Source organism: Microtus pennsylvanicus, chromosome 1 (genome assembly GCF_037038515.1).
Source record: "Microtus pennsylvanicus isolate mMicPen1 chromosome 1, mMicPen1.hap1, whole genome shotgun sequence".
Classification (NCBI taxonomy): Eukaryota; Metazoa; Chordata; class Mammalia; order Rodentia; family Cricetidae; genus Microtus; species Microtus pennsylvanicus.
The window spans coordinates 10,191,954-10,207,877 of record NC_134579.1 but is presented as its reverse complement, the minus strand read 5'-3'; the positions used below and the strand labels follow the sequence as shown (position 1 = coordinate 10,207,877).

Here is a 15,924-nt window from a genome sequence, read left to right as displayed (position 1 = left end):
CCATGGACAATGAGATGACTGGGTGGTGATAGGAAGAGGGAGAACATTAGGGGCTCTTGCAAACCAGCCTGGTGACCTAACTGTGATCCTCAGAATACACAAGGTAAAGGGCAGAACCGACCTCTGTAAGCTGTCCTCTCCACACCAAGGTTGCCATGGAAGATGAATGTCCACATTCGTACATGTTCCCAGCCAAGAAAATGAATAAAATTCAACACAAAAGCAAATAAATGATAGAAAAAGAAATCCTAAAGTCCAGGGGTACCAGCACAGGGTTCCTTTAACCTTACAAAATGTATCCAGGAAAGACAGCAGTTACAGAAAAATATTTCTGGTCACTAACCTAAATTAATGGAGGGGAAAGCCCTCAAAATGAACTATTTCATATTATTTATGAACCTTTTCAAATTTATGAGAAACATATATTTTCTGAAAATAAGTGGCTCAGTACAACACAGTTTATTTATCTGCACCAAACACTAAGGAAATCATTCAGCTAGAAAACCATGAAATATCTCTTTCGAGCTTCAAAACTGCAACCCAGACTCTAGAAAATAGACATGCTTAAACAAGTTGTTCTGTTACACACAGATAAAAGGAGAAAAAAATTGATTTTTTTTCTTTAATTTTGACCTGCTTATTTTTTAAAAGGCCATAAAAACTAGAAATCATTATTATTATAGACTCCATAAAATTCCCTGACTTAAATGGATAATCACTTGAATACAGACCCTAAGACCATTTTTACAAGCTTGTGCCTTGCCTTGAGCTGAAAGTAGCTTTTAGGACAGCAAATGGCATTTTAAGTTTAAGACACTGTCCTATTTTATAGTGAGTTTCAATTTGGGAAGAAAATCTTCCAGGTAAGTAAGACCTAAATACTCGGGTTGCTCACATGATATCCCTGTGCGCCTAAACTGTAGGCATGTGCAGAATAAATGAGACCGATAATACCAGGAACAAAGTTTATACAAAGACAGTAAAGCCTCACTCCTGTGCTGGGTTCTGCATCAATTGAAACCTTTCTACTGGGCTGAATAATCTCATAAAGCCTGTGAGAGAAGGTATATTTCTTGCTATTCAAACTCAATTCCAGACAGGATAGGTTGATACTGAAACTTCCTTAATCTTTTCCACAAAAAAGATTAGTATGTATGAGTTTTGAAGCTAACTTTACTTTCTTTGAAATAGTAGATTTAACTGTTTTCCTTAATCAAGCTCAAGTAAGTTTCTGACTTCTCAACAAGGCTAAGTACTAAAAGAAGAGTTAAATAAATTAATAAATGGAAAAATGAATAGATGAATAAATATACGTGAAGTGTTTAAAAGGTTGTAAGCTTATTTTTATGGGATACCCAATAGTCTCAAAAGCAATTAATAAGTCTTGAAATGAATTTAATATTTTAATTAAAAATAGGCTATGAGTTATTGTTGTATATTTTTAATTGTCTTAGCCTTTTCTTGTTTGTTACCTGTTTCCGGAAACTACATTCAAAATTGCCTTATAATGGATCATTATTACTTTTATGACTAGTAAATGGAACAGGCTTTGTCTAAATGAATTAAAAATGTTAAATGTTCTGGTTTATCCCAAGAAATTAAAAGCAAATATTATAAGATTTTGTGGCAATTTTGAAATATACTAAGAAGTCCAATTCTAAAACACATGGAATATGACAGATGTTACATAAGTCTATCAAGTAAACAAATGAGCCAATTAATAGATTGATCAAAAAGGCCTAATTATATATGTGTGGATGTATGCATTTGTTATTCCATATTTGATCTATATAAAGTTTTGGTGTGTGCTTTATTAGCTCCTTAGCACGTTCTTCCACATAGCATTAGTAGTATATTAACCATGTTACCTTCACAAATGGTGAAAACCAAGGCTTTGATTACGGCAATTGAGAAAGATCCTTTGGAACTGGGATGAGAGGAATGGACTAAACTAAAGTAAGATACCTATTGCCTGAATGTGGGCTTCTCCAGTCACTTCTGCCCTATGGCCGGCCTACTTCTTGACTTGCAGTAACCCTGATTGGATAAGTGCATAGTGCTTAAAGTCATGCAGTGCATATCAGGAGGTTACCAGGCTCTAGCTTTTTGCTGTTTGTTCACGGCTTTTATTGTTTAGCTTCTTCAGTTCATATAGTCCATATTCATGTACAATGTATAGGCTGTCACTTTTCATGCCTTCACAATAAGCTGACTTAGTTATATGGACCCACATTTTCTACATTTCATTCTCTAACATTCTCTTTATCTACTTTCACACAGAGAAAGAATAAATTCCTAGAGAAAATTATTTTTAAATAAAAGTAAAATACTCACAGTCTATTAGAGATATTATCATCTTAACACAGGACTTTAATTTTTTTTTTCAGTGCAATGACAGGTTTGGTTTTTTAAGGAGCATAGTAGACAACATTTGGGATGTTAATTCATTTGGACGATGTCTTGAAGGCATAAAGTGCTCAGGCCTTAACATGGAAACTTCCAGCTAAGGATTTCTCACAGAATACCAGGAGCTACTGAAAGTTCACCGGTGGAGGATAACTAAAAACACGAACCGTGCTAATCCTCTGTCACTGCAACAAAACACCAGAGGTAGCCTGCCATGGTAGCACACGCTTTTAACCCCGGACACTTGAGAGACAGAGGCAGGCAGACCTCTGAGTTCAAGGCTAGCCTGGCCTACATAGAGAGTACCCATCTAGGCAGGGCTATATAGTGAGACCTGGCAAACAAAGATCCCATGAAACAACAAAAACCTAAGGGAAACATGCTATCTTGGCTCACAGGACTGGAGGTTCTGCACCCTTTGCTTTGGGTCCTCCTAAGGGCAGTTCACCACGGCAGGAGCATATGGCAGAGCAATTACAGAAACCCAAATTTTCAGTGATTTGTAATAACAAATCAGGCGAGGTGACAGAAGGACCAAGCCTTTCAGCACTGGCAGTCGGGGATCTTGGGACTCTAACCTCTTCCTTTGTCTCCAAACACAGGACTTTAATGCTTATCTTTGGCATAGTAAATAGTTTTCTAAACTATATACAGATCTAAATAAGAGAAGAGGGTGAACGGTGGTTACTAAAACCTATGCTGGGCAGTGGTGGTGCACGCCTTTAATCTCAGCACTCAGGAGGCAGAGGCAGGTGGATCTCTGTGAGTTCGAGGCCAGCCTGGTATACAAGAGTTAGGACCAGGACAGGCTCCAAAGTGACAGAGAAACCTTGTCTCAAAACACCCCCACACACACAAAAAAATTAAACATACATAAACCATTAGCCAATTTCTCCAAAATTAGCTTCTTTTTGGACTTGTTGCAGATTTACATTTCCATTTTCTCTATTAGTCAATAGATTCTGTCAGCTAATCATAAGATGAGGCGTTTATATCAATACTTGATAGCATACTCATTTTTGTGCAATTCGAAGTTTGACAAAAACTACCCTAAAGAGTTGTGTGTGTTCTTGTAATAAAACAAACAGGACTATGTGTCTTTGACATTTTACACATGTTTTTACTGTTATAAGAACTGTCCTTAAAAATAGCAACACCATTAATAGCTTATGCTGGAGAGGATGTGGAGTAAGGGCAACACTCCTCTACACTGCTGGTGGGAATGCAAAATTGTACAACCACTCTGGAAATCAGGATGGCAGTTTCTCAGAAAACTGGAAATCAACCAACCTCAGGATCCAGTAATACCACTCTCAGGCATATACCCAAAAGATTCTCAATCATACTACAAGGACATTTGTTCAATTATGTTCATAACAGCATTATTTGTAATAGCCAAAACCTGGGAGCAACCTAGATGCTCTTCAACTGAAAAATGGATAAGAAAATGTGGCACATTTACATATTGGAGTACTACTCATCAGTACAAAAACAAATGAAAATGACATCTTGAAATTTGCATGCAGATGGATGGAACTAGAAAAAGAGCATACTAAATGAGGTAACTCAGATCCAGAAAGATGAACATGGTATGTACTCACTCTTAAGTGGATACTAGCTGTAAAGCAAAGAATTTTGAGCCTATATATAGTTCATGATCCTAGAGAAGCTATGTAACAAGGTGAACCCTAAGAAAAACATGCATAGATCCACCTGGAAAAGAGAAAAAGACAAGATCACCTGACAAAATTAAGGGCTTTGTGGGTGGGGGAGAAGGGAGGGTTGAAGGGGATGAAGAGGGAAGAAGGGGACCAGGGAGGAGAACATGACAAAACGGGATAGTCGAGATGGAGGAAGAACCGAGACGAGAGCAAGGAAACAGATATTTTCATTGATGGAGTAATTATGGGGCTAGCAAGAAACCTGGCACTAGGGAAAAAATCCCCAGATATTAACAAGGATGATCCCACCTAAGACCCTAAGCAATAGAGGGGAGGGTGCCCAAACTGGCCTTGCCCTGTAGTCAAATTGATGAATATCTTAAATGTCGCCATAGAACCTTCATCCAGCAACTGACAGAAACAGAGGCAGAGACCTGCAGCGGAGCTCTGGGCTGAGCTCCCAAAGTCCAGCTGAAGAGTGGAAGGAATGAGAATATGAACAATGAGGTCAAGACCAGGCACACCCACTGCAACAGTCTACCTGCATCAATGGGAGCTCACCAACTGCAGCCGGACTCGGAAGAATCAGCCTGAAGTCCCAACAAGACACTCTGCATGTGTGAGACAGCTGTATGCCTGGGCAGACTGTAGGGCCACTGGCTTTGGAACCAGGATTAATCCCTGCTGCTTGTACTGGCTGTTTTGGAACCTACTCTCTTTGAATGGATACCTTGCTCAGCCTAGATAAAGTAGGGAGGGCCTTGAACCTTCCACAAAGCAATGTGCCTTACCTTTTCTGAGGAGTGGATTGGAGGTGGAGTGGGAGAATAGGTGGAGGGCAGGAGGGAGTGGAAACTGAAATTGGTGTGTAAAATTAAAAAAGATAGATTGTATTCTTTTTAAAAAATAAAATAAATTTAAAAAAGAGAAAAACAGTTGTTTCAAATTGATTTCACAAATCTATTTTGAAGAGACTACTGGGGTGATTTATTCTATTTTTCTGGAGTTTTTTTTGAGATTATAATATAATTAAATCATTTCCCTTTCTTATCTCTGCCCCCTTCTAACTTTCTTATATTTTCCTCCTTGCTCTCAATGTCATGAAGAAAATCTCAATCAGATGTATTTAGCAACATGTCCTAATATACATGAATCTCTGATTTAACATAAAATACAAAATTGTTACTTGACCATATGTATTTACTGTGCCATTTTCTGCACAAACTGGGGACCCTAATCTAAAAATTCAAACTGGATATACTTCCTAATTTGACGTTTTTGGGTGTCAATATGTTGTCAGGGGTGGAAAACTCAACATCTCATCTTAATATATGTGCTACAGTTAATACAAAAACATTGTATAGAGTCACCTTCAGGTTATAGATATATAGGAAACATTAAGTTTGTAAATTTGTAATTCCATCTGTATTATATCAACAAGTATTTTCAGATATTTAAAAATCTTTTAGAGTAAATGAAAAATATTAATGCCCTAATTATTATAAAGGAGATTCTTACTGTGCAAAAAATTTTTACTTAATGAAAAAATACCAAAAATGAGTTCATCAGTATTTTAAATATAATTTTAGACATTTTATCAATGTCATTGATGCTTAGTTTTTAAATAGATTACTAATTATGTTGGTGTCATATGCTCATTAAGTAATATATCAGTGCATAATAACCCTTTAAGATTTTTCATTAATAACTGATTTAGTCAAAATCTTACAGTACATGTAAAGATAGGCTAAGATTGTATGTAGAATACTTGTATCCACATTTATGTGAGCTTATGCTAGGAATGAAGGATTGGTTTGATATTCAAAGGTAACCAATGTAATTCATCATATTAATAAGTGAAGAAAAACATGTTTGATTACCATTGACCAACTATGAGACTAAATTTCTTTTGAACAAAAGTCGTTTTCATCCCTACTAATGTGAAAATGAGTGTACTTGGTTAACAAAACCCAATTATTATAGTCTATAATTGCATGTAGGTAGGAACAAAAGAGAAGAAAACTGACTTTCTTCTGCCTCTTCTCAAGGATGCCCAAAAAAAACTCAAGATGAAACTGGGATAACCTTAGTAATCACAACACAAAATACAAAATTGATATAATGTAGTTATATCAATTTTACATCAAAGTGGAAATTTAATGAGAAAAAGATCATTGGCTTGACTGTGACATTCACTTTGAGAGTCAGAATCTTTATTTTAAAATTAATATTTAGGAAGAACAGCAGTCATTTGACAATGTGATACAGATAAAGATGTAATAGTTACTCAACTGCTTCAAATCTTACATTGTTTTATCCAGTGAATTTTTATAATTCCAGAGCAATGTGCAAAAAAAATGCATAATTGAAGTGGTCAAGTTATACGCATTATTTTTCATTCTGTGTACTCTTGGGACTTATTGGTGACAGAATTACAAAAAAGCTCTCTGTACCAACTGAAAAAGGACAACCCATTCTCTGCTATGAACTGTCAATTGTAATTTAGCAGAGTTAGAAGGCAGATCCACTGACTAGACAGAAAATTAAAACATGGGCAGCTCCTGATTAGAAATTTATTCATAGCAGGTAATAGGACAGTCAGTATCTCTGGCATTACTCAGAGAGAGATTTAATTCTGATAAGTTAGGTGATGGCACTTGAATCAGAGGTTATAAATGGTGACAGGTTGTGACATATAGAGAAGATGAAAATGAGTAACATCACTCCACAGAAGTGATTCAATATAGATGAATTTCTTGAGTAGTCATATAATTATTTTAAAAATCATTTGAAAGTTTTTAAAGAACAAGACTACACTTTAATTGAACCATGCACCACTTATATAGCTATTTGTCAATAGATTATAACATTAATCAACTGATCAAAGGAAAAGAGTGGAAAATAAATTATATTTAAAATATGAAATGGAAATTGTCATTTCTGATTTCATCTGAATAAGGCACAAACTTAAAATTGTAGACAGACTAGTTACCATATGAAGAGAGAAAATGTGAATTATTGAGGTTTTACACAGCTATATGGATGAGAGCAATATGCACTTAAAGCTTTAAAAAAGCAAGTTATTCATATTTATAAAGAATACATTTTATTTTGGATCTGTATGCCTCTTTTGCATTTTCCAATAGAGAAGTGCATTATTACATTGCCTTTTTAAAGATATAATTCTCTATACTACAGAAACATTGCAGATATAAACAATTTTCCACATGGGCAGGTATCTTAATTACCTCTTTTGAATTTGTGAAGTAGTCTATTAATTGTGATCAAATCTTGTTATAGGTGGAGATTTTATAAAATAGGTTTAAAATCCCCTGGTGCTTTTCCCACTGAATGAAGGGACCACAACCCTCATTCCTTAAATCTGGCAGACCAATCATTCACAGAAGAAGTGATCCTATATTAACTACAGGAGTCAAACTATATGAAACCTTGTTCTGAACATTCTGCCTTTTGGAATTCTTGGAAGGAAGCATAAGTAGTACCTGCAGTGGTCTTCAAGGGGAAAAACTGATGCCAAGGACTCAATGTCATGGCTGATGCATAGCATCAACTGTCAGTGATGGAAGAAAATTATCCTGAAAGTAATTTATCCACTTATAATAAGGATGTTCCCGAGGGAGCTGGGAAGCCAGACCAACACCATGACAGGCTCCTTGTAGCTTTGCCGGTGACTAGGCCTCAGTTTTGGTTTACTGGAACTGAACAAGCAGTTCTTGGAAAGAACATAACTAAGGTGCAACAAATCAGCAGGTGTCCCATAGTCTTCTGCTTTCCCTACCCAACTGCTGTAAAACCCCTAAGCCCTAAAACCACCTACCTATGCTATATCAACCCATAAATATAAGCAGAGTCTGCACATTAGTTTTCCAGCCATCCAGACCCAAATAATCACACAAAAGCTATATTAATTACAACACTGGCTTAGCCATATTCCTAGCTAGGGCCTACATCATACATTAACTCATTTCTATTGATCTGAGAATGTGGCCTACAGGTGAAGTTTCAGTGTCTTTCTCCTTCAGCAGCTACACGGCATCTCTTTGACTCCATCTGCTCTCTCTCTCTCCCCGTGTGTGTGTGTGTGTGTGTGTGTGTGTGTGTGTGTGTGTGTGTGTGTGTGTTCAGATTTCCTGCCTGGCTTTATTCTGTACTGTCATAGGTCAAAGCAGCTTCTTTATTAATCAATGTTAATAAAACATATTCACAGCAAAAGGGGGAATCCCACATCACATAAACTTTAAGTTTAAACCCACCAATTAGCTCCCAGACTAATGTTTCATCCCTGGAATTCCTGTAATCTTGCTTAAAAGGAACCTGTGAGTTTCTCTTGCCGTCACCATTTTGCCACTTTGTCTGACAGCTTTAACCCTGCATGCTGGAATTTTGGCTCTAGAGAATTAAACAGTCTTGGTGATTACATATGAGGCTGGTGGTCTTTTATAAGGCTTCACATGGACACAACAGTTACAGCTGATACAACAAGAAAAGTGTGCTCAAAATAGAAACAGAGTAACAACTTGGTATCTTAGTCACTAAATTTGAAACGGATTCAACAAACTGAAAAATAATGAACCAACAGAGTAGGAATTTACTTGTGAATGCCAAATTTATACAAATGGCTTTATAATAAAGGTAAACTATACAAGTCATAATTAATAATAGACAGCAGAAAATGTTTGTGTAAGCACTTTCCTCTCTGAATTAAAATTTTCCATCCTGGTGTGGTAGTATACACCTTTGATCCCAGCACTTAAAAGACAGAGACAGACAGATGTCTGTGAGTTTGAAGCCAGTCTGTTCTACAGAGTGAGTTCCAGGACAGCCAACAGCAAGTATTGTTACACAGGAAAATCCTGTCTCTAAAAGCAAAACCAATAAATTCCATCATCATGCAAACCTCTTAAGATATATAGGAGAGAAATGGAAAGTGGAACAAAAGGATGTTTCCATATAGGGTGTTTAGAAGGAGGTAAAGCTATAGAATATTCTAAGAGGCAGTAAAACCTTTCATATTACAGAGATGGAAACAAGCAACTCCAAATAGTTTCAGGAAGTCACTGAAACTGACAAGGTTCACACCAGCCACTGTCCACAAAAATATAAACAGTGCGAATCACTCTCAGAAAAGCTGAGCAGCTTAGGAGAAGCTCAGAACAAGTAGCCTGAAAGAACAGGAATCAGCCAAACCATCAAAAAGACGCAAAGACCAATTGGGTTGCCAGGAAAGCATGCTCGCCAACATTGTGTACATTATAGCTGATTAAATTTAAATAGCATAATTTGACAAAAATGTAAAACTACATTTTCAATTGATATCATTCCATATAGATGGAAAGCTAGCTTTTTACATATCCTGTTTCAGGAACAAATAAACTAAGTCTTAGTGTTTAAATGGTTAAAATGAAACAGAGTACGTAAAAAGAAATCTAGCTTGTATTTAATATGTTAGCTGTAAACAGAGCCATTGAACTTCTATTGATATATGAAGACGTAATGCATGAGTGACGTACTTAAAACAATATGTATATATTTAACAAAAGATTTTCTATGATTGATCCAACAAGATAAAGCTACCTAATAAATTACTCACATTAAAACTTTTATGTGTCAATACTAAAAAAATATTTTAAATTGCATATTTATAAAGTTGACATTTAATATAATATGCCATAAATGCATTATACGATAGCTAAAATTCCTTACATAAATGTTTAGAAATCAAATCAAAAGCATTAGCTAACGGTAATAGAACACAAATAAATTGATTAATTGAAAATACTTGAAATTAATTTTAAAAACATGAGTTTCATGTTACATGTACTTACCTGGAATAGTTAAATAATCTACTATCCCAAAGATCATGGGTCCCTCTGGGTCCAGAATGAAAATAACAAGAATCAGTCCCATCAAACATGTTCAACCCATCCTCTGAATTTTTTGAAGCATGGCTATGTACCACATCTAAAAGGACTGTGATTCCCATTGAATGTGCTGTGTCAACAAGTTCTTTCAGTTCTTCAGGAGTTCCATAACGACTGAAGGGAAAGGACACAGAAAAAAATTACATCACATTGAGAGCAAACAGCAATTGTGCATCAATGCCTATGCCCAGTATGGTATTAGCTATTTTAAATACAAAATTAAAAATATAAGTACGAAAAAATATATACTTGGAAGTGTTATTTTATATAAAGTAAATGAACAGGATTAAATAAAAAATATTAAGTAACAAAAGCTGTTAAATGGAACTCTATGCTAAACAAAATTTGCATTGGGGATACACAAAATAGTAAAACTCTCTGTGTTTATCCTTGGGGTTTCTTCTATAAGCAAGCCGAGTTAGTCATGGTCACTGATACTTTCCAGATGTTTGTCCTTCTGCCTGCATACAACCAAACAAGGGAAGACGTCCTTAGAATACTTCTTTCATCGAAGTACTCAGAGCTGTCCATTCTCCCTTGTTCCTAAACCACAGAATTTTTCTGGAATTAGTGGGCCAAGAAAATGTGCCATGTTTCATAGTTTACACATGTAGAAGAGATGGTTATCTTATACACAGTCTTACTCTCCCTGTAGAAGAAAACAAAAATCACTACCATGTTAAGTGGCAGATTGCTAAGATAGAAATGGAATATTATAATGCCAGATTCTGGCTCGAAGAATTAGAATATTAGAGTATCACTTATTGAATTATTAAATATGATGGAGAAGGAGGATGGTGGACATAATGAGGTAATGTGTAACATATTAAAGATACGTACTGGACACATAGAGAACACAATGTATAAAGATTAGAAACAAAGTTTACATAGAAACTGTACTAAAGGGGAAGGAATGGATGGAAACAAAACAAAATAGAACTAGAAAGTTTCATCTTAAGTAGAAAGATGAAAAGAGCAGAAGGAAGAAGTGAAAAAAAAATACCAAAAAAAGTGAGGTGAGAGACACTACAGCAGGATATTGTGTTCTGGAATTAAAGAGAAGAATAAAAATCTTCCAGGGAGGTAAAGGAACGTGACTGTGTTAAGTGATTCTGACACTTTGAGTTAACCAAGAAAAGCCACTGTACTCCAGGGATGAAGGTCACCAGAAGCATTAACAAACACACTTCTTAGTACAGAGATAGGCAGCTTCTTGAATGGGGCTAGGAAACCAGTTGAAAGCACTACATACTGTATATAAACAAACAAAGAGAACTACAGGGAGATGTAAGGAAATTAGTTAGTATCTTCTTCTAGACTATTATATGCTTTAAGCCCACTTCTAACCTTCCTCGGCTGTCACTGACTGTGTCAATCCACTTCAAATATCACATGAGATTTAATCTATAGTCAATTTTGCAGCATTATACAAGCAATTTGTTGTTAGTGCTGATTAGCCATAGAAACCACTACATGTATGGGTACTAAATTAGTTTCTTTTTCCCATACTGTAAACTAATAAGGCAGAATTGATGTTGGGTTTGTTCAACTTGTGGTAATCAAGGCACACAGGACAATTTGGATAGTCTTTCTCTCCAAACAGCCATATTCTGGTAGATTTAAATCTGAGTTAAGAATTGTATTTGTGCAGTATAGATCCTCCCACATGTTCCCGCCTGACACCAATCTCTTCCTATAAAAAGGCAGGAGTTCGATCAGTACAGGCTTGCATAGGACACAGTTTCTGACTAAGCATGTGCCTATAAAGCTATAAGTGTCAGTGAGTAAGTAGACATTTATCGCTGATATCATTCCAGGAAACCTGTCATTAAATCTGGCTCAATCAATGCTACATCTTTCTGATGAAAATCAATGACCTCAGTCAAAGAAAACCTTCATCTTCTATTAACCATAACTGTAAGTGGGATTATAAAACAAAATGAAGCTAAATGTTAAAATACAATTTGATTACATTATTTGAAATATACATGAACATTAAATATTCATTTTACCTTGATGCTGCAAAAAAGCTAGTGATTTGGTATCCAAAACTGGCATAGTAGGCATGCTCCATGATCGCCATCAACTGAATGCAGTTGTATCCTATACACACAAAGCCCAAAGAAAGTCAGAACTACTTTCAAAACAGAATGAAAAATTGCATGTTCTTAAGAAATAACTTTTACAACGAACCTAGAAGCTCTAATCAGCATGTACATTTCTACTAGTCTGACACAATTTACTTGTCTGACCTTCTAAAACAATTGGACATTTGTCTCTTAGAGCCACATACTGCCTAGTTATTTGAAATGTCTTCATTTTACTATGTGACAAATGATATGCAAATATATACATAATTTTGTTTTAGAATATTAAACATGGAAATCTACATATGCTAAACTTTAGCTTTACTTGTAATATCCATATTGAGGATTATGAGGCTAAATACAAGTAACTGATTGCATAATATGCTTTTTAAATTGCCTCTTTTCATCATGGTTTAGATATTTTACCATATAGCCTAAGAAATATTATCAAATTCATTTTTTCTACAAAGTAAGTATTATGAAGCCAGGAGCAATGTCCCTATGGACTTACTCTAAAATATTTAGTGTGTTTCATGTGCACACACAGACATGGGACAAAGCACAGTTTTTCTTTCTTCATCAGAATATGTTTTTTCTCTAGTTGTAAATGTAGTCACTCAAAAGGAAGGGATTGTCCTTTAAATATTCATAATAGCAATGGAACTAGTCACAAGTAAATAATCATAGAAAAGACAGAACTTCTTGATCTTATAAAAAATAAAGAAACAGAAAAACTTTAGGGAAATCAGTTTTTCTTTTCTTACAAGTACAATTTTATCATTTTTCACATATGCTCAGTTTGCTTGGAAACATTTGGGCAACAAACATGCTAAGTATTTGTATTATGCTCCTAATGTCCAATTCATATAAGCTTCAGTTTTATTAAAAGATTTCATAAAATTAGATTCCTTAACAAATCATTTAAATATATAATTGAACTTTGGAGAAAACCAAAACCCATATTAACTTCATTCTCTTCAGTTGCCGTGTGTAGCTCCCCATGACTGTATTTTAGCACATTATATGTTCTGTAACTTTCACAAATACAAATCCAGAAGTAAGAATTTATATATTTAAAGCATTTCTCCCTGATCTCACCTTTGGCATATTGTTGCAAAAGGAAAATGATTTAATTGAAACAGACCTAACAGAAACACATGTATCAGATGACGGACATTAATTACCATATATCTTAGAGTAAAACTTGGAGTTTTAATTACTCTCCATTATATAATAGGTACTATTCTCATTGAGCTCCACCTTGCATGGCCATTGTTTATTTCAATGGCACTAATCATGTCTCCCTTAGTGTGCTCTCTACCCATGGTGCAGAGGAGCATCCTGTGCTGCTGAGGCACACATTAAAAGCCAGGTATAAATAATTTAGTAGTCTATAATAACGAAAGAACTTCTTCAGTGAGCAAATGTAACATAATACCTATCCACCAATGCTAACAATAAATTTGATTAATTTTAGTTTCTGGAATTGTAGTTCAGTTCACAATCACAGATAATTAGGATCTATACATGGGTGAAAACTTTAACCCTGAGTTGCATTTAAATTGTTCCTCTAGTTAAAAACTAAACTCCCTAGCAGAAGTGATATAATTAAATGTACTTTGTTTTCCTCTCCAGCTTCTGCAGCAGACAACAAATATGCTACAGATTATTATTTAAACTGCATTACCTGTAAGAAGAAAAATAATAATATAACATTTGTTGAAGCATGTAGTCAACCTAATACTATTTATTCTTAGGCTTCTCTGAAGACAGTCATGTCTGATATGTGAATATCTCAATGTGTTTCAAGTGTGGTCCAGAAATGTTTGTGAGAAAAATCATCCAGACATTGCCACTGTATAATAACCGACCCAAAATGAGTTCCAGACACCTTACAAATACTAGATTTTTTCATAAAATAATAAAATGGACTGGCTATCATCAATGACCACGTCAAATGATAAAGGTTATCTTCTGTAGAAAAGTAATTACACTTGCATATTTATCTACAGTTTGGAAGCCATCAGTTCACATTACTTTAAATTGAAATTGGAATAATATCTTGAATGCTTATGCTCTATCTTATTCCATTTCTCTTTTCTATGCTATCACTATTACAGGGCAATTGGAGAAGCCTAAAATAAAATGCATTTTATTACATATTTAATCTCTTAACACAAAAAAGAGACACTTGTAATTAGCTTTTCTAATAAGAGAACAGTCTCATTAAAATTTTATCTGAATAAAAATCACAATTATTACTTACCAAGGTCTTTGATTCTTGGTAGTACATTGCTTGTAAAATGTTTATAAGAAGCTATTTTTCCTTCATGAGAAGAAATTCCCACATGAGATTCATAAATTCTTAGACTTCTTGGTTTCTTAGGTCTGGAATGCTTCAACTACAGAGTTACAAATGGAATTAAAGCAAGCATTCAGTTGTGACACTAACTAATCAAGTAAGTGAAATAAAATAGTGGCTAAATTCAGTGAAACACTTGTTCTTCCCAATCAAAGGCAAAGGCTGCATTCACCATGTTTCTTAATCATATTTAGAACTGTATTAATAAGTCAACTAAAAAAGTCATGAAATAGGCATGCAGCATCAATGATTGGAGAGAATTTTTTTTCATTTTTAAACCTATGCCATTGAAAAATATGGAGCTTTAATTGGCATATATAATGTATTTATTTAATACATATCACTCATTAGCAAGATTAAGTAATATAAATGACTGAAAAATTAGTTCTAAAATGCATATATCACAAGTGGAACAAAATCATAACCCCTAAATATATTAGTCTGCCATTCTACTGTCCTTTTCAAAACTATACAAATCCATCTTCACATACTAAATTTTTAAGACTTTGTACATTTGAAATTGTAACCTAAAATATTAATATTCCTTTTTGATAAGTATATAGAAATTTACTGTTTTTTACTAACTTCAAAACCAGGCAGAAAGAGAAACCTTGCTTCTGTTTCATGGGCAAGATACAACAGAAAATGATATAAGATGTATAATATAGGAACACTGTCAAGCAAAACACTAAGCAAGCAAAACATTGAGCATTGTCACAAAAGCTATAAAATATAAAAATTATTTTCCCAAGAAATACTGAAATAAGTAATTATTTAAAATCTGCTTTTCTCACTTTATATGTGCCATCTGGATCCCAGTGTATCCAATCATAATTCACATTGTCACTTTCACGAACCACATACTTGGCCCACGGTGAAATGCGATACAAAATCTCACCACTTTTACTGGTAATGACGACCTAAAAAGAAAATGAGATGGCATTGATTTAAAATAGCCCCACAAAACTAATAGAGGACATAGTTAAAGAGCACTGCCCGATGCAGGAAATCAAATGAGTTAAAAATTCAGGTGAGTTTCCAGATGTGTATCCATAAGAACATATTTAAATTCTTTGTTCATCTGCTATTACTATATGATCATTAAAGTTATGTATAAGTTTGTATTATATGAACCTCTTTCTAATATATCTAACTATCCTTTTTGCTTTGTGAACAGAACAAAACATCATTTTGGAACATTATTTTGCTGACTTTCCTGTATACATAAATATCATCAGAAGCCAATGAGTTCTAAGTGACAGAAGGAACAGACACACTATCCCTGCTCCTATACATTGTGTTCAGTTACAGAAAGAATACAATGATTTAGTTACTGATGTTGACACCATTTGCTTTTGTTGTTTGGTGTGGGAGAATTGTCTGTTTTCTGTCAATCATGTTTTAAATAAATGCTGATTGGCCAGGCAGGAAGTATAGGTGGGTCGACCAGACAAGAAGTAGAGGTG

The 15,924-nt window shown here is 34.8% G+C and overlaps 1 protein-coding gene across 1 annotated transcript in view; it reads right to left on the bottom strand.

Annotated features, from left to right (window-relative positions):
• The window catches only part of Gbe1 (1,4-alpha-glucan branching enzyme 1), a 245,510-nt gene that overhangs the window by 119,241 nt on the left and 110,345 nt on the right, over positions 1 to 15,924 (bottom strand). Inside the window, exons 4-7 of the mRNA XM_075953332.1 lie at positions 15,253 to 15,378; positions 14,363 to 14,498; positions 12,022 to 12,112; positions 9,914 to 10,123 (exon numbers count right to left, since the gene is read on the bottom strand). Of these exons, the coding sequence (XP_075809447.1) occupies positions 9,914 to 10,123; positions 12,022 to 12,112; positions 14,363 to 14,498; positions 15,253 to 15,378 (563 nt within the window). The remainder of the gene's footprint in view (positions 1 to 9,913; positions 10,124 to 12,021; positions 12,113 to 14,362; positions 14,499 to 15,252; positions 15,379 to 15,924) is intronic.